Below are 23739 nucleotides of genomic sequence, written 5' to 3' on the forward strand. Positions count from 1 at the left end.
ACCACGACTCGTGGCCTTACGAGTAGACCTGCTCGTGCTTTCATTTCGAAAATGCAACAGCAGTAGCCTCCAGGGTATGGCCCGGTTGGCGAGATCTTCATTGAGTGAGCGACCTGGCATCTTACCAGATAGCAGGAAAGAGAAGTAGAGTGTCCGGCGATTCACTTATTCATTCATATACCGTTTATTTAAACTGGTATTTCACTTATTCATTCATATACCGTTACTTAAACTTACTTAGAGTTCATATTCTACAGGATTGACGACAGGTTCTTGCTGACAGTGACGCACCCAAGGCTCCTCGAGGGCCTCCTCGGGGGTTAGACGCTGGCTCGGGTCCCAGACGAAGCACTTGGCCAAAAACTCCAAAAACTCGGCGTCGTCGGACTTGACGGCGCTGACAAGGCTTCGGGACGCAGGAGTCCGCCGCCGCCCACGGGAGTTCACGAACGGCTTCGGCACGTATTCCACAGCTTGGATATCAGCGGGGTTCACCACTTCGTCAAAGAAATTCAGGCGGCGCTTGCTTTTGAGCACCATTTCAGTGGGAGGCACACCCAGCACCTCCATAATGCACGCGAACTGCTCGCGCTCGTTCTCGCCGGCAAAGATCGGGTGGCCGGTGTATAGTTCCACGAGGATACAGGCAAAACTCCACATGTCGATAGCACCCGAGTACGTGTGGCCGAGTAGCACTTCCGGGCTGCGGTAAAAGCGGCTCTGGATGTACGTGAACATGGGCGCTCCTTCGAGACAACTGCTGCCAAAGTCGATGAGCGTCACATTGTCGACGATGCCTGTATTCCGCGCGTCTCCAGACAACGTTGACGCGCCGAGCAGTACATTTTCCGGCTTGAGATCACAATGGACGACATGCTGCTGCTTGAGGAATGTCAGGGACTGTGCGAGCTGCTTGGCGACTGTGCGGATGCTGCTCATGGGGAGCCCACGGAAGTAGCGCAGCTTTAGGAAGTCGTACAGGTTCGTGCCTAGCACCTCAAAGGCGATGCACACGTGGTCGCGGAACAAGAAATACTCTTCCATGCGCACGACGTGCGGGTTCTCGTGACAAGACGCAGCAGCACGCTGGAGCTGGGCCAAAAGCTGCACCTCGACCAGCGCCTGGTCGCGATACTTGCGCCGGTTGCGGATGATCTTGACGGCTACCTGCTGGCGCGTGCGGTGGTCGAGGCAGCAGACGACCTGGCCGAAGGACCCGTGGCCGAGAGCACAGAGCACCTCGTAGCGGTAGGCAAGGTGGTCGCCCACCAAGACCAAGTAGTCCCCGTGTTCGTCGTCGTAGCCGTCGTTGCACAGCTCCACGGGCGGTTCGTCGGCCTCCTGAGCGAGCGCGGCGGCGTCGTCTCCATGCACGGGCAGGTCGTTCTGGATCTTGCCATTGCGGCGACTGCGCTTGACGGCGCGGGTCGAGACAAAGCGGATCTCGTCGTACTGTAGGATCTCGACGCGCTCCAGCGCCGTGAGCTCGGCCGCCTTCTCTGCGTCCAGCAGGAATTGCTTGCCGCTGGGCGGGCAAGGCGCGGGCGTTCTCCTGATCTCGCGCGGCTCGAGCTCGTGTCTCTTCCTCCGCTCCGTCTCCGCGTCGTCGACGTCGCCGCCGAGGCGTAGTCTGCGCTGCGGGTGCTGCGGCGGCTTGTGGTCCTCCTTGCTCTTGTCCTTCTCCTTGAGCTGCAGCTGCTGCAGACGCCTGCGGCCGCCCTTGTCGCCCAGCGGCCGGTGCGGCTGCCAGAACTTGCGCTCCTCGGCGGCGGGCGGCGTGGCCACCACGCCCGCGGGGGCGGAGGCGCTGCCACTGGCCAGCAGCGAGCTGGTGGTGCGGCGGATCAGGTCCAGCGGCCGCCGGTTGAAGAAAATGTGCGCGAGCGAGGACGGCTTCTTGCCGGGGGGTGCAGCGGCTCTGCTGGCGTCCGTGGGCTGCGGCTGAGTGAGCTGCTCGAGCTTGTGCGGCGCGGCCGCCGACGCGGAGCTGGGCGGCGCCGGCGTGAGCGCCGGCAGCAGGCGCTGGGCGCGCCGCGCGGGCCGCGAGCCGCGGGACGACGTGCTGGACGGCTCCATGCTGTGGCTGGCTATATCGGGGCTGGACGCAGGTGACGATCCAGGCGCCGCTAAATTCGGAATGTCAATTCTTTCGAGCCGGGCATCGCAGCAGCTCCCGAGCCTTCAACGCACGGGCGAACGACCATTTTGAGTGATAGTCAGCGGAGCCCGGATGCCAGATGGGTAGTGTGTCGCACACCCCACGAATTTCTGGCAACCAGCAGCATCTGGCGCCTTCCTCTCGGCCCGCTGGAGGAACTCGACACCCAGTCGCGAGCCGTGGCGCGCAACGCGCGCACAAGGCGTCAGTCGTCGCTCATGCGGTCGCCATATCCACGGCTGCGAATGCTGCTGCAGTCCTTGAGCGGCGCAAGTCTCAAGTTGAGCCTTGCGGCGAGGGACCTGTCATGATGACATGATGCCTTGCTGCGCCTGAGCAAAGGCATACTGTACAACCCTTCAAGTTGCATACGGAACAACAGTGTTTTTTCGGACGTTTCGGGAGCTGCTGGCTGTATACGAATGCCTTCGCCACGAGCGTTGCGGAGCCGACTGGCCAGCTGCAGACTGCCGCAGCCAGATCCAACGTGACGCCGGGCCGCCAGCTTGCGCGGAAGCCACCCACTGGCACTGGACTACTGCTGCTGCAGCAGCGCGTCGCCTCTCGCCGGCTGCTGGCGCCTTTGCGAAGCTCACTTCGATGCCGACCGCGTTCGCGTCGCCCTCGCCGTCGAAGGCAGGCAGCCAGCGCGATCTTATCCTTGATACAGGCGCCCGTCTACCGAATCAGAGGCGCCACGGCGGTTTCGCCTGAGATCCCACTCGGGCGAGCAGCGAGATGACGCGGCGGCTCGCAGGCGGCGCGCGCGATCACCCGCAGCGAGCCCCACGCTGCTTGCAGCCTGCGGGCAGCACCAAGCCGCTGCTGACCGCGGGCCGAGGAAGAAGAGGGACCGCGGCGACGTCGACGCCGGTGTACCCAGTGCGGCGCCTCAATGCGCCTTCTGATTCCTGGCGCTCTATGCGCGTTGAGGTTACCGTTCTACTGGCGAAATTGGCAAAAACCGGGAGCTGTGGGCGCTGCCCGCCATTTTTCGGCACCCCGTCAGCAAGCCAACGCTTATGTGGTGGGCATGGATGCCCGCTATGCGACGCGGACGCGTGGTGTCACGCGGCTCCTTGCTTGCCGCACTCGGCAAGTGGCGCTGTTGCCGTTGCCGTTGCCCGCGAGGATCTCGCTACGAGAAGTTGGCACAGTTGCACTTGAAGTGCCCCTAGCTAGCGCCACCGGACGGTGTGGTGCACACCGCGGGCGCAGAGACGCCACCGATCCATCGTTTCTCTGCCCTCGGGAATGCCGTGCTTTGCAAAAGCGGGCGTCCATCTTGTTGATCGGCGATCAGATCCCCGCGCCGCCGATTTGTCTCGGCCGGGCGGCGGCGACAGCGCCTGCGGAGGCCGCGCGCACGCCACCGCGCAGTGTCCGTCTCGATAACGGCGTCGACGACTGCAGGCAGTAGGAAGGAAGGAAGGTGATATCCGTCTCGCTCTCCGAACCGCGGTGCCCTATGCTACTGGCGGTGCCGCCAGCGCCAGCGAGCCGCAGCTGCCGGCTGGCGCCATCTGGGAGCGATCGAGAGCTCTCGGTGTCGGCAGCACCTTCGGAGCCCACCGAGGACAGCAGGGCGAGGCAGAGGCCGCCCCGCACCGCCATGCTCTGCGCGCAGTGCAGGCTCTGCGCTCGGTCCCTCCAGTGGCGCCGGCACGGTGGCGCGTCCAGCCGGGCGCCGGGCATCGGCGGCGATGAGAGCAAGCCGCGGCAGTCCAATGCTGCCCTGCACGGCCGAAAAGCGCGCGAACGTGCGCGGAGCCCCGCGCGTTTACTCTTCAACCGCGGCCTGATATTCCAACTCAGGTCGGCATCGGCGTCCGCAAGCCGCTGGCAGCAGCGTTTCGCCCGTGTCGCCGTGCTGGCATTGGCACCAGCAGGAAATCTGGTGAGCAGATAGCATTGCCGGCATCGCGCTGTGCTGGCGGAGCGCATATCCTAGTGCCGGCCGCGGCAATGGCGCGCTAAGCTTCTCGCGATCCGAACCCACGCCCGTTTTGGCAATCGCACGCCAGACGTATAACTCGGTAAGCCCTGCAGAAGGTCCGCGCCGCAGCTGGCTAATCGGCCGTCGCCAGCATCCCACGGCGGTCTCTGCACGAGACCGAGGCGAGGCCGCATTAGGCCCGACCTCGCGGCGGCGGCAGGCTTGAAGCTGCCGAGGGTTTCGCGCCGACCCGAACTCCTCCGGCAACCGCCCGCGAAGCATAGCACACGCTTCGCCCGGCGAGGAGCAACGCCGGCGGCCGGCAAAAAAGCAAGGCAGAGAGCTCTGTGTAGCCTTCAGCGCGCAGTTGGCCCTCGGCGTCGAACAAAAAGCCGCCGGCCGAGTCGCTCGCGGCGGGCCTGTGACGGAGCGCGCCCAGCGCCCGGCAATGGTTGCCGAGATTCCACAAGACATGCACTGCAGGCCGAGCCGCCGAGCGCGTGATGCCCGTGATGCCCTGCCCGAAGTTTAGTGGGCGTTTCTAGCGGCAAAGCCTAGACCTAGCGCCTTTTTTGCCGGCTAGCGCGAAATTCACCGAATGTGCCATCAGCACCAGCAAGCAAGCCGCGCCGCCGCCTTCGCCGCTGCGCGGCCGGCTGGTGTGACTATCGGGTCAAGAGTGCCCGTTACTCACCGCGCGGCTGCGGAGCGCTCGCCTCAGCAGCGAAGCGAATATTGGCCGGATTTTCAGCAGAAAGCAAATGCCGACAAGAACCACGAGCAAATGTGCGCTCGCTGCCGGGCCGGGCCGGGCTGGTCGAAGGCGGCTCTGTCTGTATCAGGCCGGTCCCTCCAGTTGCCAGTTGGTTTGGCTGTATGGGCCTGCGCTGGCCAATGGGCGTGCGCGCCCATCTTTCCCTGTTGTGATATTCGCGTTACTGCGGCGCATCCCTCCCAAAATTGGAAGGGAACAACAAGTTGGCGTGGGCCACACCGCGCAGCAGCGGCGGCGCGCCTCGCTCGCCTCGCACGAGCGCCGGGCCAGTACCATTCGCCATCTTGCTGGCCACGACACAGACAGACAGACAGACACGCGAGCAAGCGCCGTCACCGCTGGTAGCCGGGTCCGACTGATCTCGAGCTGCTAGTGCATCCAGACAGGGGAGCATCCGCCGAACCGAGCCGAGCAGCAGAGCGAGTGAGCGAGCGCGAGGCCGCCGCACAGGGAGTGACAGGGAGCGCGCCTAGCAGAGCGCAGGGATGGAGATCGCCAAGAACGTGCGCGACTTCCTCGTGGGCATGAAGGAGTCGCTGTCCCCCGAGGAGGACCAGCTGCTCTCGAGCCTGCAGACGCTGCACGAGCAGTACCTCAACATCATGGAGGACTTCTCCGGGCAGGTGAACGCCCAGGCGCTGAGCATGAGCCCCGAGGCGCGCGTGGTGGCGCACCAGCTGCGTCTCAAGATCTACCAGGATTGGCGCGCCAAGCTCATGGAACGCGTTTTCGACAACTCGAAGGAGATCGCGTCGGCCGAAGACGCCGAGACGCACAAGCCCGGCTGCGACTGCTGTTTCTGCGAGCTCACGCGGCGGCTGAGCAGCTACGAGAGCGTGACGGCCGAGTACATTCAAGTGAGCACCCGGATCAAGAACCCGGAGAACGACGCCGGCGAGGACAGCGTCTTCACGATGCCGGACTTCCTGGCCACCTAGGGCGCCACGTCGGAGGGCGGCACGCCAAGCTAGTTAGGGATTTCTCGGCATCGAGTGCGCCGGGAACGCCCGCGGATCTCGTGTGGAACGAAGAGAAGGACTGCATCGCGAGATGGGACCGACCCCGGGCCTCGGGGAGGCTGCCGAGCAGTACAATACGTGGAACTACTACTACTACAAGAAGAGGCGCTCGCGCGGCGCCGCGATCGTGGAAGTCGCGGCAGCCCCAGCGCGAGCGAGTGGGTGTGTGTGGAACAATAGAGTGCTCCGACTGCGTCTTCGCCGTCACTGGAAGCGCGTGCATTACAGTCGGTAGTGGTATTATGATCCCCCCGCCTCGGTGCGCAGGTTTATAAGCAAGTTATAAGTAACAAAGGGCTCGTTTCATTCGTTCGGGTGCAAGCTGGCTGGTAGTGGCGGGGGGCAGGGCAGGTCAAGGCAGGGAAGAAGGAAGGCAGCGTAGCAGGACCCAACATCGCGCCACGCAGCAGGAAACGAGCCGCGCCCAGCAGAAGAGTACGCGCGCGTGCAGATAACCTGCCGAGAATACAGAGAGCTTCAGACAGTTCGATCGTCCCCTTCAGCCTCTTGCGCCTCGGTCACCGCGGTTGTCGCGGGGGCCAAAAAGTATCCTTTCTGCGGTGCCGTGCGTACGTGGCCGGCGGGCGCTGGGGCCAGCGGCGTCACTTGCCACATGGCGCCTGGGCCGCCACGTTGGCCATGCGCGGTTTCGCCTGCGGTTCCTGGCCATTCCGGCGGCGGCCTCAGCGCGGGCTGCAGGCGTCGAGCGGAGGGAGGACGCGTATCGCCCGGCGGCATGTTGTCCTCGGCTCGGTGACGCTGCCCAGCGCATGCATTGCACACGGCAGGCGGGAGCAACCGGCCACGCTCACATTGGCCTTTCCCGTGCGCGGGACGGCTGACGCACGGAGCCCGCAAGTCAACTTGGGCAAAGACCCGCAAAAATTAACGTTCGAATCGAAGCGCAAAAATTGGCCACTCAGCGTGATTTTTTGGCTGGCGGCCTGCGAGACCGTGTACTCGCGTATGCGGGGTCGCAGGGCTATCGGATCTCGCAGCGGCCCGACATACAAATAGCAAGTTAAACCAGGGCCCATAAAACGCTACTGGACACGCGGCGCTATCGCGTGTCGCGGGGCGCGGGCGCAGTCGGTCAAGAGAATCCGGCTGAATTTACTGCGAAAATGCGTGCGAAAAGCTGGATTGGGCTTGATTCTCCTCGATTCTCCTCGTTGCCGTTGCCGTTGCGGCGCGACCAGCGGAAGGCTGCATCGACGTGGAGGAAGCTGCAGGGCGCCTACACTGGCCCGGCCTGGCCTCGCCGCGGGAGAGGCCGCACTTCAACCGGGACACACAACTTGGGCCCGACGCTGCTTGGCCACTGGAAGGCCTGTCGTCCACCAAAACGAGGCGTCTTGGTGCGCGAAATGCCTCGGAATCCTCATTTCAGCCGTCGGCGGCAACAGCAGCAGGCCCACCTTTCGCCAAGTCCACGGCACGTTGCAGTGCCTCTTTCCTCCGCGCATTGCCGCCTTGAGTCAAGAGCGGGTCGGCCGTGCCGATCCCTTAGGCTGCGCTGCAGAAGCTGGCGTCGGCTATCCACCCACGGTCCTGCAGACGCCCGTCCGTATACCGTATCGTTATCATCGGGCTCGGAAAACCAGAAAAGTGGACCTGCAGATTCTGCAGGTGCAACAAGCCGGAGACCCGCCCCCACCAGCCGAGAAGCGACTTTCCAAGGCCGCCGGCCTAATAATGGGCCTCGGTCATCATCATTGCCACCAGCAGCGCTGCCGCACGATCGATCCCCACAGGATTTCCTTGGCAGATGGCGGCCGCCGACACATTGCGGAGACGTCCGATCCGCCTTGTCGAGTCGCTCGCGAGGCGTGCATGGGCTGGCCGCGAGCTCAAGCAAGGCGAGGCGAGGAGAGGAGAGGAGATACTATACATACACGTACAGCGTACAGCGTACTGTACTGGCCGCCGCATTCAGCAGTCGCGACTCGCGAACTTCTGATCAAAAGTCGCATTGAAAATGTGACGTGAGGGTCACGCTGGGACTTTCTGTTGCGGCGAGAGCGCTGGCGGTGACGCCGACGCGGGCTCGTTTGCGGCGCCGCCATCACCTCGAGGCGCTCACAACCGAACGGCGGCGGCGCGCGTGCCTCGTTGGTCAGCCATGCGGCGCAGCTCGGCGCTTCTGCTGCTTGGCTTCACTCGGCCCGTTTGATTGAACGGGGCAATGTGGCGACGACCGAGGCAACGTTGCAGAGCGAGCCGGCGGCATCTGAGTCGCTGCAGCTCCCTGCGGCTAGCGCTTTGCCAGGGAGGATGATGTCCTGCCGCCGCCAGCACCATCTGAGCGGCAACCAGACGAGGAACGCAGCGCGCACGACAGCGAGGCACGGCATTCGCGACGTCGCCTGTCATGCCAGACAGGCCGCGCTGGCGTCGGCGCAGTCGTCACGCGCCGGCATGTCCGTCATGTCCAACTCGCTCGAAGCTTGTCAAAATGTTCTGCGATCTCGTGAAAATCGCCGTTCGCCAAAATTAGCAGTGGTGTGGCGCACACAATCGCAACTGCGAAATTCTACTGTCACATTTCGCCATCGCGCTTCGGCATCATGGTGCGTGGATCTGACGCCGACTCCGCTCTCGCCGGCGGCTTGCGCTGACCGGCCCGCGCGGCCCTCTCTCTCTCTGTGCTGCTCGTGTACCAGGCGGCGGACCGCTTCAACATCAACCGGCAGTGGGAGCACCTGCAGGCCAAATACGTGGGCACGGGCCACGCGGACACCACCAAATTGTGCGTAGCGTGGCTATCGCCTTGTTTTGCTTTGGCTCTGGCTCTGACGCTTGTGGGCTGATGCGCTGCGTGCTGCTGCAGTGAGTGGGCCGTGAACCAGCACCGTGACACGCTGGCGTCGCACCTGGGCCACTCGGACATGCTCGCGTACTTCGCCGTGGCCGAGAACGAGTCCATGGGCCGCGTGCGCTACAACATGCTTGAGAAGATGCTGCAGCCGTGCGGACCCCCGCCGCAGAAGGAGGAGGAATAGTCTCGGGCTGCTCATCTACTGATGCAGACGGTCGAGGCTAGTAGCGAGCAGGCTGGTGCAAATCTAATGCAACCGAGCGCGAATTTCATGATGTATTTGTTCAGGTTTGTATGTGGACTGCTCTTATCTCGGAGGTCGATGGTTGCTGGACTTCCAGCTTGACACGGACGAGCGGACCGTGCACTGGTCGTCCTGGATGATGCGCGCCTCCAGCGAGACCACGCCGTGCAGCTCCGAGAGGAGGTTCGCCTTTTTGCGCAGGAGTTCCGTCTCCGACATCTGTACGCAGGTGAATGAATTAGGTACATGCCAGGTGGTGTAATAATGTCAAGTAGAACTACGCACCGTGTGCAGATTCGCAGCGCTTAGTGTCGGCAGCGGCGGGGAGTTGCGAGTAAGTCGGACGCGGTCTTGCTTTCGGTACACGTTCTTGTAGAACTCGAGCTCCTGGGAGGTTTCAATGCTGCCTCGGGAGTTCGACGTTGACGAACGGTCGTCTGCAATAGTGCAGAGGAGTGCAGACAGTTAATCGTTGGCGACATTTTCGGACATCGTAATTCGGTGCATACCTTCTTCCGCTGCTCTTGCTGTCTGTTCTCGAGGCCCGGCGAGCCGCTCTAGAGTGTCTTTGGAAAACGTCGCTCGGTGCGTCTTCTCTTTCTGCCGTTGTGTCCGCTGCTCTGCTTTGGGTGCTAGTTTGATAACGTTTCCCGTCGTCTTCCACTCGGCGATCTTGGCGTTGAGCAGCAGCGCATGATCCTCCTGGATGTGACGCAGACGATCGCGATCTGCGCTTCGCTCGCGATCGAACTGCTTTTCCAGCCGCTTGGCCTCCTGCTTGCTGGAGGTCGTGCGCAGCTTTTGCTTCCTCTGTTCCTCCGCCTGCAGCGCGTCCTGCACGGCCTGGATGTAGTACGCGTTCTGCTTTGAGCGCAGCAGCTGAAGCGCCGTGGCAGTCTCCATGCCGCTCATGGCCAAGCTCGTCTGGGAGATGGCTACACTGATCGATCGGTGTCTATAATTAGGCAGAAGTTGAAAAGGAGGATATGGTAGTAGAATTTCCTAACTTTTATTTTCAGTGAAAAGTTTGGAAGGATGCGATGGAAGATGCCGAACTTTTAAGTGAAGATTTGTATCGCTGCGTGTGAAGTGTAGGTACGCGCATGAACTTGACGCCGTCAATTTGCGGTTCTACAAGAAAGCTTTGCAGGAGTTTGGATCGGACTTTTCAAGAGGCTTTTACCGAATAATACCCGGAGTGCTATCCCCTAAAACGAACTGGTCACTTTAGGCGTGGGAAATGTGTTCTGCGCTCAGCGCGATTTTGGTTAAGCCTCCGTTTGTGCTTGTATTTTTCAGAACGCGTGCTGCTGCTTGTTCAATTAAATCTGGAGGAGGTTGGCTACAGTATACTCGTCACTTTTGAATCGACTGAGCAAAATACGCGTAATCGTCGCGAGTGGCGCGTGCTGCCTGCCAACGATGCGGCAGCTTCAGCGTGTGGACACACTCACACGCAGCAGTACAGTCCAGCGTAGCACCGTGCTGCGCACACATGTGAAACCTATCGACGTGGACACCACTACAGCAACGCGCACACGCCATAGTCGCCGGACATTTCGGATGGACCCTCACGCCCAAACTTGATTGGTCAAGAGGGAAGGAGATCTGTGCTTTTATGTAATGCATTTATTCAGCTCGTTTGTTGTTTTTGCTTTAAATGCCAGGTCCAAACTTGAATGGCCAAGAGGGAAATCAGTACTGCATTTATTCAACTCATTTGTTGTTTTTGCTTGTTTAAATAAATGCCGCAGGTTGAGTTCAAGTTAGAAGTAATTGTATGAACTTCGGATAATGGCATCTTGGCTGTTGAAGCAGGTTGGCAATACAAATACTTGGGTATTGTAACTGCATTTTAAAAAGATGCCAAATGTAAAATATATATATTGTAAAAAATCGGCAAAACCGTCTGGAATCTGTATTTCCAGTAAATTACTCCAACGGAATACTTCCTGTTAAGTATTTCATTGAGTGTAATACTTTACGAGCCTCCTTTATTGCGAATTTTATGTTTGGCGCAGAATATTGCGTTGGGCATGATTACTCGACGGCTCTGTTGTCTTCATCCCATGCACCAGCGTGTGACTCCGCAACTTGTTCATAGTCTAGCTGCCTCAAGGAATCGGCGGTGTCTGTGATCGACATTCCAGCTCAACTTCCGAGCCATGTGACACCAATGTCCGCCAAGCTATTCGCCACTGGTTTCCGGGTTTTCATCCTTGGCATTGCAGGTTGCCAAGCGCGATGATAGCAATATGGTACGGAGGATCCACAGATGTCCTGCCAGGAGTCCTGGAGCCCTGCTAAAATGGACAGGCCGCATCCGTCGAGAGCCTCCGTCTTCACCAGATATCGCTCAGCGCAGAGTTGGTGAGACGGCTGGCCCTGTTTGCTGGAGCTGCGACGGCGCTGGCGCCTTTGCATTCGGTGTACGTGGTGCGGAAGCCCTGCCGCTGCTCTGCTCTGCTCGAAGCCTCCACTGGAGCCTCCAGTCTCCTGCAATGTGTGCGTAGAGGATCCAGACATCACTGGTGGAGATCGCGCACCAAAACACCTCGGCTGGTCGGCCGCGAGGTTTCTCGCTGGGCGTCACGGCCTCAATGAGGAGCGTGGCTGTCGCGGGCTTATTCAAGCTTATTGTCAACACCCCACGTAACAACGCCGTCTTCACAGTTTTTTGCGTTATGGGGCAAAAGTTTGGCTAGTTGTTCGTTGAAGCTTGGTTGGTCTTACCTTTCGGTGGGAGGGTTTCACGGCGAAATTGCCAGAAGCTCAGCGTCGGCAAGGCCAAAATTGTCGGGAACTCGCTCGCTGACGAGCTCGCCGCATTCCCTGTGGGGTGCTACTAGCTAACACCATGACAGAAGACTGGCTACCTAGACGCAGTGCTGCAACAGTCTCGCCTTCACAATTGCACTCGCACTTCTTGCAGCCCAATACCAGTACCTACATTGTGTAAACGCCACACAATGTAGCCATTCGGTGATTGCGCGTACACTACATCCTAGAGCTCCATCCACCATGCGCTTCCGGCCGTGCATCGACATCCACGCCGGCGAGGTGAAGCAGATCGTGGGCTCCACGCTCACGGACGGCGAGGGCGCCGCGCCCGTCACCAACTTCGTGGCGTCGCAGAGCGCCGGTGACTTCGCGCGGTGCGTCGCGACACGAATGACACTTTTTGAGTCATTGACACACTCTGCCATTTGATTCTAACGCGCCTTCAATTGTTTTCTGCGTGGCGACAGCATGTACCGGAAGGACGGCCTCGTAGGCGGCCACGTCATCATGCTCGGCGCGTCGGAAGCTAACACGAACGCGGCTCTGGAGGCGCTGCAGGCCTATCCGGGCGGACTCCAAGTGGGCGGTCAGTGCGACAGTTGTATAGCGTCGATACTGAGTGCACTTACAGAGACCTAATGCCGTTGTGACTGTGGCTAGGCGGCATCAACGCCGACAACTGCCAGTTTTTCGTGGAGCAGGGTGCGAGCCACGTGATCGTCACGTCCTACGTGTTCCGCGACGGCCAGATCGACTTCGAGCGACTGGAGAGGATCAAGCAGCTCATCGGCAAGGAGCACCTGGTCCTGGACCTGAGCTGCCGCAAGAAGGCGGAGGACAACAAGTTCTACGTCATGACGGATCGCTGGCAGAAGTTCACCACCACGTCCATCGAGTGCGTTGCGGTGGAAGGCGTTGGTTGGAGCAGTTTGCAGCGTCTGACGTGCGCTTTTGTTTGTGTGTGTGTGTTACAGCGAGGCATTGTTCCACCGCCTTGCGGAGTACTGCGACGAGTTTCTAGTGCACGCTGTGGACGTTGAGGGCAAGCGCTGCGGCATCCAGGTTCACAGCCTCTCTAATGTTTTGCTGTGCTGTGTAGCTCATTCTGATTGGGGTGTTCGTGTATTTTGCTGCAGGAAGAACTAGTGGAGTTGCTTGCGGAGTGGAGCCCCCTCCCCGTTACGTATGCTGGCGGTGCTAGCGCCTTGGTGCGTTTGCTAACGCAGCGTATGCAGTCGTTCGTTGTGTACTTACTTGCGTGCTGGTGTTAACAGGATGATTTGGACTTCGTGGAGCGCATCGGTAACGGCAAGGTAATTATTGACAGTACTAATGCTGATCGGAACTCGTTTGCCTACCCGAAGCGTGTTCGTCCTAACTCTCTCATCGTGCTAACATGTGCAGGTGGACCTCTCGATCGGCAGCGCCCTGGACATTTTCGGCGGAGATATTCTCTACGCAGATGTCGTGGCTTGGGACAAGAAGCGTGCGGAGGAGGACTAGAGTTCTCTGCCGCGTCGCCTCCGTGGGAGTCAAGCCTAGACGAATACACGGTTTCAAAACGCGCGTTCATTTACCGTCTTCCTCGAGCTGTGCAAGAAGCTGCCTGTGCACCAAGATACCTTTGGCGCGACTGCAAGTTCAAGCGCTGCATTGGATGCTAATAGGATGCTAGATTGAGCTCTCCGTGCTATTCATCAACGGCATCTTCAAACTCCTCCCTCTCGCTCTCCTTCCCGTGCTCAAGCATCTCCGCCGGGTGTACTGCAACCTGGGGAGCAGCCGTTTCTAGGTGATGATCCACGCCTTCTTGCCAGTGCTCTTCTTCTAACTCGTGCAGCGCTGCCGGATGCACCGCAGCTGCGTCCTGGACTTGATATCCGCTGTCCCCTCTTGTCCAAGGTTCTGCGGTTGTCTCCGCAGAATGCGCGGCAGCCTCGTCCTCGTGCTGGTATGCGCGTTCCACTCCCCAGTAGTTTGCACCCGCCTCAGCTTGTGGGTAGGTCGCGTAGGCATCTTCCTGGTACTGATATCCTTCGGTGCCTGCCGCGACAAAATATGAACCGACCGAGCTCTCAGCGGCTGCATCCTCAGCAAACTCACTCGGATTGACCGAGACACTTTCGCTCATCGTTGCCTCGGCCACGGCCTGCGCAGCGATCTGCAGTGCTTCCTTGAGAGTCACGATCTCATCCTTGTAGCTGCGCAAAAGCTGCTCAAGACCGGACCGTGATTCATACTCTCGCTTGAGTGATTCGTGCGCGGCGTCCTTCTGCATCCGAACATGGAGAAGTTTCTGCAAGACGTTCACGTTCAGTGCGAGTTCAGCGTATCCACCACAGCTATAACGCTCGAAGAACGTACCAGTTGCTCCTGCTCGAGCTGGAGACGAGTGGCGTTGTGCGCAGCGCGTTCCTGGTCGACGAGTCTCCGGATCAAACGCAGCACGCGCCACACGCGCAGAATCCCTAGTAACCGCACGGCTGCATCGACACACAAAACGAAGATGAGATCTCCAACAAATTTCAGCAATGCCGCTGCAAGCTCGCGCACCTTTCGATGACGCGTAGACTTCCATCGCCAAAGACATACCGACAACCAGCATATCCAGCACGTATCCTGCGTGCGCGAAGAACTGGCGCCGGAAGGCCGCAAGCATGATGGCCAGCTCGGTCAAGAAGAGGAACAGCGTGAAACCTGTGAAGGACTGCACCAGTCGAGTCGCGATCCTCACCAGCACCGTTCCGACCACGTTCAAACTCGCACTGCCTTCCTCACCACGACCATTAAGCTGTTGCAACGCCGCTGCCAACTGTTGCTGGTCGTGCAGATGCATTTCCAACACGGTGCAGCAGACGTCCAGCGCAATAAGCAAGATCATGGTCAGCTGCACCTCCGTAGTCTCCAAAATTGCCCCCAGCCTGGCCGCCAGGGACCGCAACTGATCGCCTGCATCTTCCTCGCCTTCAACCTGCTCCTGGCCTCCTGCTGTGGCACCCGCACTACCATTGCCACGACTGCTGAGCCGCTCGGTCTTGAGCTGTCGCTGGTTCTGCCTCCGCGACGTGCTGCTGCTGTTGCTCTTGCTGCTATTGCTACTGCGCGTGCTGACGGTAGACTCGGCGTCGCTGGCCACGCCGCGCGCTGCCGCCGCCTTGAGCCCCGCAGTCCTGCGACGCACAGACTTGCGCGTCTCCATCGGCGGCGTATCTAAAGCAACGGATCAGCGAAAGGTTGTCTGAAAGATCGGCAGGCGACGATTTATATTGACCGGCCATCGGACACCGGAATAGCTGCCACGACGTCAGGGGACGGCGCTTCCTACCTCACGGCAGCTTGAACACCGTGTTCTGTTCCAGATGCAGTACCGACTTAGACAGCGTGTCGAGCTGGTCGAGGTCCACTACCGTGGAGGGTCCGCGTCGCACGTTGCCCAGCGGCTTGGGCAGGACCAGCTGGTCCACCGCCGACACCTCCCAGTTCAGCGACGAACAGTCTGCCATGATCAAGTAGCACCGCAGCATGAACACTCCATGCACCCATGTCCATTGCTATTGCTACGTGCACTTACATTGCATCGCGTCCTCGTGCCTCGCGAAGCCTAGCGCCAACGCCGCGTCGCTGACCGAGATCGTCGAGTACGCGAGACTTAGCAGCGCTGCAGTGCCCTCTCGCGTGGCAGCTAAACAGCAGCCGCCACCAACAGCGTGACAGCAAAGAACATCTAGGTCAGCAGTCTCCTCTAGCACCACAACAACTAGAAGAAAAGGTCCACGCACTCTTCAGAGTTTCGATCAGCCCCTGCAGCGACGGAGACCAGTCGTAGTCCATCGCGGCGTAGGCTGCAGCCAGGTTCCTGTGCCCCCAAATGTAGCCATAATAGATCAGCAACTTCAACGCCAGTTGGCTGCATCTCGGATAGACTCACCGCTGCCACAGCGCCTTGCCGATCTCCCACACGGCGCGGAGCTCCTCGGAGCTCTGCTTGATCTCGGGCGCGATGCGCTTCCACACGAACCGCGCGTCGTTCCTGCAAGTGTAGCCATCCCTATCAGTCTAACCGGACTGCCAATATGTAGCCACGTTGCACGCACAGGTTCCTCGCCAGTAGCACCGTGAGCAGGTAGCTCGCATAGAAGTCGGGCGTCAGCGCGGCGGCGAGCGGCGCGGCCGTGGAGGCGGCCGCCACGAGCTCCAGCTCCTCCGACAGCACCTTGAGCTGCTGCACCAGCTGCTGCGAGGTCTCACGGTCGCTGGCGGCGGCGTGGGCGGCCAGCAGCTCCTCGCGCTGCGTCTGCAGCGTCAACACCAGGTTCTCCATGATGCAAAGTGACGGCACCGCGATCATGAAGGCTGCACAAATCTGATGAAATCTGATTCTGCAACTCAGAAATAGTCTGTTATGGATACATTTTAGTCCCTTTATCCAATTCTTCTTCTTTCTGGAAGAGACCGCGAGCCGCGACGATGGCAACGTCCGAGCAGTTCCTGACCAAGAAGTACGAGAAGTGGAACAACTTCCAGGTACGCGTCAGCTTTCCCGTCGTCTTACGCGTCGTCTGGCGGTGCTGGTCGTGCCATTCCAGCCGTCCGGGGCGACGTAGATCGTTGGAAAGGATGACCCCCCCCCCCCTCGACTACCCAGATACTGACCTATTTCCCTCCTTTTTGACGGCCTTGTGCCCTCCCTGCCGCTGCCACTGCGTGTGAAGGACGACTCAGACTCCGACGGTGAAGATGTGCCCCGCGTGCCCACGCAGTTCGAGGTGGAAGGCGATGGTTTGTGCCCGACGCGCGCAATGTAGCCATGTATCATTGCGGCTGACTGTACCCATGTTGCTGTTGCTGTTGCTGTTGCTGTTGCTAGCCGACATTGTGATCAGCACGGAGATGCTGCTCACGCCCAAGCAGGTGGAGCGCTACCGCAAGCTGGAGAAGAAGCAGTTGGAGGTGTGGCAGGTGGTGGTTCGCCAGCTCCGAGTCTGGTCGGCGTCGAGCTCCGGCGCCGAGGAAGGACACGACGCCGTGCCCTGCCGCCCGTACTGCGTCCTGGTGAACAACCTGTACCCACTGGGGCAGGTGGTGTCCAAGAAGATCTGCGACCCGCCGGAGGTGTACCCATCGCCCCAGACGGTGCTGGAGCTCACGCTGCAGGCCATGCTGGACCCGCCCACCAGCACGCCCCAGCACCGCCCTGACAAGGTTGTGTTCCCAGACAAGCACTTCGTCGGACAGCTGCGGAAGAGCTACTCGGCGCTGGGTATCGAGTGCTCGTACCTCTCCGAGTCCGACGGCATTGACGCTTACATTCAGTACGTTTTCGGTGTTGTTTGCAGGTTGATGACGTTTTATATTGATGCTGGGCTTTATTAATTGATTAGGGAGCTCTCGCAGCACTTGATCCGGAAGGACCTTGCGTCCGTGGCGGAGGTGAGCGAGCGTCCTGGGCTGATTTCGGGTGCTGGTGTGTCGACCGAGGCACTGTCCGCCTTCTATTCGGCCTGTACTACATACGCCAAGCTGGAGCCGTGGAACCGCCTTGCCGAGCGCCAAGCCATCCAGGTAGACGCCGTGGGGGAGGAAGAATTGAGGATGGATGCTCGTCACCAGGTTGGCCGAGGCACTGTCTTCTCGTCCGTCATCAGCACGCACACGGGCAGTGGACCAAACGGTGAGGGCGGCGATCATATTCGCGGTTTGGCGCTGTTTTACACGCGCGCTGATCTGGAGCGCCGCGTGTTGCCTCCTGGCGAGCAGCTTGCACTTATGGAAAACCCAGAGCTGCGTCGTTGTGCCAAGTGCGACAAGCGTGCTGCCGCCGGCAAGGAACTCAAGCGCTGCACGCGCTGCAAATGCACCTTCTACTGCGACGCACAATGCCAGCGAGGGCACTGGAAGGACCACAAGGTCAGCTGCACTCCCCCCGGAGACGCTGCTAGCAGCGCTGGCGAGCAAAAGATCACGTGGGGTGCGAAGGAGATGTCGATCCTCTACGGCCCGCAGACATCTGTGCCGTTCGATGACCTGGACACCATCGCAAAGCACTCGTTGCCTATTGCCAAGGTCAAGGGAGAAGCTCTCTACCCTTCGGCAGTGGTGTTCCGCAAGGGTGATCCGAGCGTACCCGATGTCACTGAGCTGGCGTGGCTGACTCGAGCTCTGAACGCGCAGATTGAGATTGTCAGTAACCAGCCACTGTTCATGCAGAACACAATGGGCGAGTTACTGGGCTTGGACGAACACGATGGCGAGCAGCGCAAGGTGGAGCTAAAGTGCAAGACGTTCGGATTCGACGACGAACTCGTGATCCGCAACAGCACCGTGCTCACCATGCACGATGTGGAGCGGTTGCGTAAGGTGATTAAGAAGCAGCAGGCGGGGGCCGAGACGATTGCCGAGGGTGGTGAAGGCGACGGGGCCGAGGGAGCCACCGAAAAGGCGAAGGAGAGTAAGGCCAAGGGTGGCGACGACGACGACGATGATGACGAAGACGGCGATGATCTGCAGGACGGCGAGAAGGGATGCATTGTCATGTGAAGAGCTTGTCGTGTTTCATCACTTGTCGACGCATACCAACCAATAATGTAGTACATGTACTCGGGCATGTTATCAGTGGAACTTGAGCTTTGGCACTTCTTCACTCAGTGCAGTAGAGCTGCTCAGTGTACCAATGCGTTTGAGCAGCGGTGAGTGCAATGCTGGCGCATGTTGAGGACGGCCATCTAACGACGGAACGTAGCTTCTACATGAGACGGCGAACCTCCTCCGGGGCATGGTATCGCTTCGGCAATGTTGAAACGGTCACGATTTCGCCGTACAGTATGAGATCGCAAAACATGCTGACGAACTCCGTGCAGTTTGTGCGACTTCAAACGCTGCCGTGTCGATCCAGTGTAAGCTAACAGGGCCCACAATTGCATCGAGGGATACGGCATGGCAAAGAGGTCGTCGACACTCTCAATAGTTGATACGTGTAAGAACACGCCGCCGGCAGTGAACACGTAATAGCACTACTGTCAACTTTCATATTCGATCAGGGCGTCGATCAACCAACTCAGTCACATAAGCACGTCTCCCCAAGTATCCGTCCAAGCACCAAAAAGGGCTCCCACGTCAGGGCAACTGCCATGATCTCCATGCGTCCGCGTCACGTCTCGCCTACTTTGACGCCCGCTGCATGACAACTCCCGCGTAGTGTTGACTGGTGCAGCCGGACAAGTTGCAGTGCATGCTTGATGCTCATCCAATCCCGTCCGGGGATGAGGAGCGCAGCCAATCCCGTGTTCAGGCGCGATTGCGCACGGCTCTGCATAGCAGCTCCCGTCCTACCTTAGTGGGCGTTTGTTTCCTAGTTTAAGCTCTTTAACAGCCGCCGTCGGAATTTACACTTGCAATCGGTATGGGTGTGATCACGGGGGATGGGCTCCGACACCTTATTTGCGCGTCCTAGTCCAGGCGCCTCGCAGCGTAGCCAACCAGGCGCTTACGTACTTGAACGTCTCCTCAGCCGCATCCGTCACTTCCTCTTTAGACATCTGCGCAGCAAGACCGAGCCAAGAGAACGAGACGCAACATGGGTGACTACGGCCAGTACGACGTGCCCAAGGCGGACGAGATGATCAACTTCAAGGTGGGCCAGCCGGCGCCCTCCATGCTGCCGCTAGACAAGATCCGCGAGGCCGCGACGCTCAAGTTCGGCGAGACGGACCCCATGTTCCTGCAGTACGGCGTGATCAAGGGCTACCCCAAGTTCCGCAAGACGCTGGCCGAGTTCCTGACCAAGGGCTACCAGCACGAGGTGGACCCGGAGAAGCTCTTCGTGACCAACGGCGTGACGGGCGGCCTGTCGCTCATCTGCTCGCTGTTCCTGCAGTCGGGCGACCTCGTCTTCATGGAGGAGCCGTCCTACTTCCTGGCGCTCAGCATCATGAAGGACTTCAAGATCAACGTGCGCCAGATCCGCATGGAGGAGGACGGCCTGGACATCGACGAGCTCGAGCGCCTGCTGCAGCGCGGCATCGTGCCCAAGATGCTCTACACCATCCCCACGTGCCACAACCCCACGGGTCGCACGCTCTCGGCCGAGAAGCGCAAGCGCCTCGTGGACCTCAGCGTCAAGTACGGCTTCATCATCCTCGCCGACGAGGTGTACCAGCTGCTGTCCTTCCCGCACGTGACCCCGCCGCCGCCGATGTTCACCTTCGACGAGCACGACACTGTGCTCGCCCTGGGCAGTTTCTCCAAGATTCTGGCGCCCGCCCTCCGTCTGGGCTGGATCCAGGGCTCGCACAAGCTGCTGAGCAAGATCGAGGCTTGCGGGCAGCTTGACTCGAGCGGTGGCATCAACCCCGTGATTTCGGGCATCGTGCACTCGGCCATCTCCTCTGGCCTGCAGCAGCAACACCTCGACACTACGGTTCAGACGCTGTGGGAGCGCGCCGACGCTCTCATGCAGGAGCTGAAGGCTCATCTCCCGGAGGGCGTGACCTTCGAGGTTCCGGATGGCGGCTACTTCGTGCTTGTGCGTCTGCCGGAGGGCATGAACGCCAACGACCTGCTGCCGATCGCCCAGAAGCACAAGGTCATGTTCCTGCCGGGTGCCTCGTTCAGCAGCAACATGAAGAACTTCCTGCGTCTGAGCTTCTCGTGGTACGACTTCCACGACATGCAGCTCGGTGCCCGCCGTCTCTCGGATGCCATCCGAGAGTACCAGGAAGTGTTCGCTGCCCAGCAGAAGTCTGCTGCCGCTGCGGCTGCCACGCCCACCAGCGAGGGTAAGGGCGTGCGTGTGGCTGTGCACGGCCACGACGGCCGCCTCGGCTCGCTCATCGTTGGCGAGCTGAACAAGCTTACGGACCACAGCGCCAGCTTCGCTGGCCCCATTGTCACTCGCTTCGAGACTGGCGTCCAGGCTCCGGACCTCAACAACGTGGACGTCGTCATTGACGTGACGCTGCCCGCTGGCACCAAGAAGGTGATCTCGTACCTGCGCGAGCAGAAGGACGCCGGCAAGATCAGCAAGCTGCCCGCTCTGGTCGTCGGCACCACAGGTGCTCTACCCATGGAGGACCTGGAGGCCTACTCGAAGCTGGCCCCTGTGGCGCTTCGCTCGAACTTCTCGGTGGGTGTGCCACTTGTGTCGGAGCTCATCAAGGCCGCTGCTTTCAAGCTGCCTGCTGAGGGCTGGAACGTGGAGGTGACGGAGATCCACCACACCAAGAAGCTGGATGCCCCCAGCGGCACGGCCAAGACCCTGGTCAAGTCGCTTGCCGCCACGGGCGCTCCCTGCCTGGGCGAGACGGGCCAGGCCCCGACCCACTCTCTCCGCCTCGGCGACGAGGTCGGCCAGCACACCGTTCTGTTCGCTGGCCCTGGTGAGCGCATTGAGATCGTCCACCAGGCCACTCGCCGCGAGGTGTTCGCCATCGGCGCCGTTCGTGTCGCCACGCAGGCTCCTTCCCTGCCTCTCGGACTGCACTCGGACTAAACAGCTCGTGTGAGTCGAGTGTACTCTAGCCCATGCTCGTATTCTTCTATTGCAGTGTGCGGTGCCATTAGCTCCGCATTGGCGACGACAAAACTTCGTGCCATTCAATAAATTTGTTCTACTGCTGTACGTTATGAGCTTTGTGGCGTTGGCTGTCCAGTGTGAAAGCCAAACAATGCTTTCGATTCAACCACCGATCATCATGCCTTGTCCGGCAGTGTACAAGTTTACCTTTGCTGTGTGTGGCATCCACGAATGTTATGCCAACCCCTTCCCGATTGCTCTATCGCTCGCAAATGTTTGCCACGCGCTTCCGAGTGCTGAAGAACTAAGCTTGGTCCTCACAATGATAAAAAACGACCACTAGTTTCATTAACGTTAAATACATTCTTCGGGTTTGTCGCTTGAGTATCAAGCCGATCACCACTGCGGCTGGTTGTAAACAGCACGCTGGAAGAACGGGGCAAACACTACGGCCATAAAGAGCAGCGTGTCGAGGCGGTCGAGAACGCCACCACCAACGCGGAGATACGATCCAGTTTTGGAGATCTTGGCAATCTTCTTTAGACTCACGAGGAAAAGCTTGGCTACGTGCGCGCACACCACAGCGCCTGCACTCACTAGCGCCACGAAGTCCGTGTTCATGTCGAACTCGATGAAATTGGCGGCAGCGAACGTCGCACCGACAGCGAAGCCAATCTCTCCGAGTAACTTCTCGATGTTCTGCTGTGACGACACGTGCTTCGAGAGCGGATGCATCCACGGGAACTGCAATGTCTTTAGTAAGCGCTCGGTAATTAGTGCTCCTAGCTCGGAGCTCCACACAATGACGAAGAACCCTGCTAGTGCACCGCTTGCACGGACTCGCGTCGACTGCTCGAACAGCTCCAAAACGGCAGCAGCACAACTAAGGTATAGCAGTCCAGCGACATCCAGCACCATCATGAGGGCCGACTCCACTGAGTCCTTACTGGTCACGGCACGCGTCACTAGCAACACGCAGACGCCGAGCAACAGCAGCGAGTAGGATTCCACCACCACTGCCAGATATTTGTCCATCGCTCGTCGGCTGTCTAACTCCTCACCGTAATCGTCGATTGAGCCACTTCCATTCCCACTCACACCGGCAACGCTCGAGTTGTTCCTAGCACTGCGTAGGATCACGTTCAGCGACGACAGGAAGAAGTACGTGTACCGAACCAGCACACACACTGCTGTGGGAACATTCGGCACCAGCAGCGACGAAAATACGCCCGCGAAGGTGCTGACGCCGACGTAAATCATGGGCATCTGGGTGATCCCCGGCACAAAGCACAGGCCCACTGCAGCACCCGCAGTCAGCGTCGAGATCACAAAAGCCGCAAGCCCTGCACTACCGCAGCACATTCTCTCGGCCATCGGCGTAACTGCGCACGTCTCCTCGTCCACCGCGTAGGCGATGATCTGTCTGTACATCTCCCTCGACGTCTGCTTCTCGTGCAACTTGAACGGCATGAAGAGTCTCAGGCGCACGCGGTACGCCAGCCACGCGAACTCGTAGCCCGCAACGGCCACGAACACCGCGTAGACGTAGGGCAGCGCCCCGCCATGACGCACGCCGTGCTCGATGTCCACGGGTACGTAGGCGGCCAGCACGATGCCCGCAGCGACAGCCAGCAGCAGCAGCGAGTCGAGACACAGGCGGATCACTTGGCAGCTGCTCAGCCGCTTGGTCGTGGCCTCCTCGTCGTACCACGAGGGCTGCACGATGTCTTCGGAGTTGCGCTGGCCACGCAGCATCGCGACGGACGACGGGCGCAGGATCGCGGGGCTGTCGTCGCCCAGCTCGGGGTCCGGATGCGCGTCGGACGGGAAGCTCGGGACGGAGAACATGCCGCCGCCGTCACCCAGGACAGGGTGCGACCCCAGCGGGCGCAGCTCAAGCATGCTCATGGCCGGGGGACTGAGTGGGGGGGGGCGAAGCGCTTGTGCTCGCGCGCGGGCTGCACGCACTCGTGCACATGATGCAGCGCAAGGAGCTGCGGAGCTGCTCAGGAAAGGCGAACCAAAGGCTCAAATATTTTGCCAATACTGAACGCAAGTGATCGTGAGTCAGAAAGTCGAGCCAGTGCTCTATTGGGCCAGCTGGTAAATAAGAGGATAGAGGCATGCGAGTCACGAGTATCAGATCGATATGACAGGGGAATCAGGTTCAAAAGGTTAAAGCAACTGTTCCGCAGCTGACACGCAACTTTACAACTTCAACTTGCCTTCTGTGGGAAACTACACTATTGACCTTCAAACCTTCATTGTAATACTACACGCCACTTGCTGGCCAGCTCAGCGCTCCTAATTACTTCTTGGACAGCCTCCTCGTGTTGAACTCGTCTTGGATCTCCTGCATCGTCTTGCCCGACGTGTCCGGGACGACCGTGTACACAAAGAGGAAGGAAAGCGCAACAGTGCACATGAACGGGGTGAAACTGAAGTTGACCAACGCAGCAGCAATGTACGGATAGCCGAGACCCACCGCAAGGTTAGA

General features: G+C 59.8%; 11 protein-coding genes across 11 annotated transcripts; 5 read left to right on the plus strand and 6 right to left on the minus strand.

The window, feature by feature from the left end:
- Positions 1-237: 237 nt before the first annotated feature.
- On the minus strand, positions 238-2076 carry IUM83_10266 (CMGC/DYRK/DYRK2 protein kinase; the record flags this gene model as incomplete). Its single annotated transcript, XM_067934759.1, has 1 exon — positions 238-2076. The coding sequence occupies one exon, from the start codon at positions 2074-2076 to the stop codon at positions 238-240; it is 1839 nt and encodes a 612-aa protein (XP_067793221.1).
- Positions 2077-3457: 1381 nt separating this feature from the next.
- On the minus strand, positions 3458-3853 carry IUM83_10267 (uncharacterized protein; the record flags this gene model as incomplete). The annotated part of the gene is made up of 1 exon (XM_067934760.1): positions 3458-3853. One exon carries the CDS (start codon positions 3851-3853, stop codon positions 3458-3460), a length of 396 nt encoding a protein of 131 aa, XP_067793205.1.
- A 1501-nt stretch (positions 3854-5354) lies between these two features.
- Positions 5355-5807, plus strand: IUM83_10268 (Peroxisomal multifunctional enzyme type 2; the record flags this gene model as incomplete). The annotated part of the gene is made up of 1 exon (XM_067934761.1): positions 5355-5807. The coding sequence occupies one exon, from the start codon at positions 5355-5357 to the stop codon at positions 5805-5807; it is 453 nt and encodes a 150-aa protein (XP_067793111.1).
- Positions 5808-8455: 2648 nt separating this feature from the next.
- IUM83_10269 (Splicing factor 3B subunit 5) lies at positions 8456-8890 on the plus strand (the record flags this gene model as incomplete). Its single annotated transcript, XM_067934762.1, has 3 exons — positions 8456-8458; positions 8552-8637; positions 8719-8890. The coding sequence occupies 3 exons, from the start codon at positions 8456-8458 to the stop codon at positions 8888-8890; spliced, it is 261 nt and encodes an 86-aa protein (XP_067793222.1).
- A 123-nt stretch (positions 8891-9013) lies between these two features.
- Positions 9014-9862, minus strand: IUM83_10270 (uncharacterized protein; the record flags this gene model as incomplete). Its single annotated transcript, XM_067934763.1, has 3 exons — positions 9014-9169; positions 9236-9387; positions 9460-9862. The coding sequence occupies 3 exons, from the start codon at positions 9860-9862 to the stop codon at positions 9014-9016; spliced, it is 711 nt and encodes a 236-aa protein (XP_067793112.1).
- A 2109-nt stretch (positions 9863-11971) lies between these two features.
- IUM83_10271 (phosphoribosylformimino-5-aminoimidazole carboxamide ribotide isomerase) lies at positions 11972-13234 on the plus strand (the record flags this gene model as incomplete). The annotated part of the gene is made up of 7 exons (XM_067934764.1): positions 11972-12105; positions 12199-12317; positions 12392-12626; positions 12706-12793; positions 12868-12939; positions 13006-13044; positions 13136-13234. 7 exons carry the CDS (start codon positions 11972-11974, stop codon positions 13232-13234), a joined length of 786 nt encoding a protein of 261 aa, XP_067793113.1.
- Positions 13235-13421: 187 nt separating this feature from the next.
- On the minus strand, positions 13422-14930 carry IUM83_10272 (COP9 signalosome complex subunit 8; the record flags this gene model as incomplete). Its single annotated transcript, XM_067934765.1, has 3 exons — positions 13422-14027; positions 14096-14214; positions 14285-14930. The coding sequence occupies 3 exons, from the start codon at positions 14928-14930 to the stop codon at positions 13422-13424; spliced, it is 1371 nt and encodes a 456-aa protein (XP_067793009.1).
- Positions 14931-15057: 127 nt separating this feature from the next.
- On the minus strand, positions 15058-16079 carry IUM83_10273 (putative COP9 signalosome complex subunit; the record flags this gene model as incomplete). The annotated part of the gene is made up of 5 exons (XM_067934766.1): positions 15058-15227; positions 15303-15413; positions 15511-15587; positions 15660-15761; positions 15826-16079. 5 exons carry the CDS (start codon positions 16077-16079, stop codon positions 15058-15060), a joined length of 714 nt encoding a protein of 237 aa, XP_067793140.1.
- Positions 16080-16198: 119 nt separating this feature from the next.
- Positions 16199-18268, plus strand: IUM83_10274 (Ubiquitin carboxyl-terminal hydrolase 19; the record flags this gene model as incomplete). The annotated part of the gene is made up of 4 exons (XM_067934767.1): positions 16199-16255; positions 16444-16510; positions 16599-17043; positions 17113-18268. 4 exons carry the CDS (start codon positions 16199-16201, stop codon positions 18266-18268), a joined length of 1725 nt encoding a protein of 574 aa, XP_067793217.1.
- Positions 18269-19304: 1036 nt separating this feature from the next.
- Positions 19305-21218, plus strand: IUM83_10275 (dihydrodipicolinate reductase; the record flags this gene model as incomplete). The annotated part of the gene is made up of 1 exon (XM_067934768.1): positions 19305-21218. The coding sequence occupies one exon, from the start codon at positions 19305-19307 to the stop codon at positions 21216-21218; it is 1914 nt and encodes a 637-aa protein (XP_067793114.1).
- Positions 21219-21638: 420 nt separating this feature from the next.
- Positions 21639-23144, minus strand: IUM83_10276 (Phosphatidate cytidylyltransferase; the record flags this gene model as incomplete). The annotated part of the gene is made up of 2 exons (XM_067934769.1): positions 21639-22335; positions 22393-23144. 2 exons carry the CDS (start codon positions 23142-23144, stop codon positions 21639-21641), a joined length of 1449 nt encoding a protein of 482 aa, XP_067793115.1.
- Positions 23145-23739: the final 595 nt, after the last annotated feature.

This window comes from Phytophthora cinnamomi, assembly GCF_018691715.1.
Source record: "Phytophthora cinnamomi strain GKB4 chromosome Unknown Contig30, whole genome shotgun sequence".
Taxonomy (NCBI): Eukaryota; Oomycota; class Peronosporomycetes; order Peronosporales; family Peronosporaceae; genus Phytophthora; species Phytophthora cinnamomi.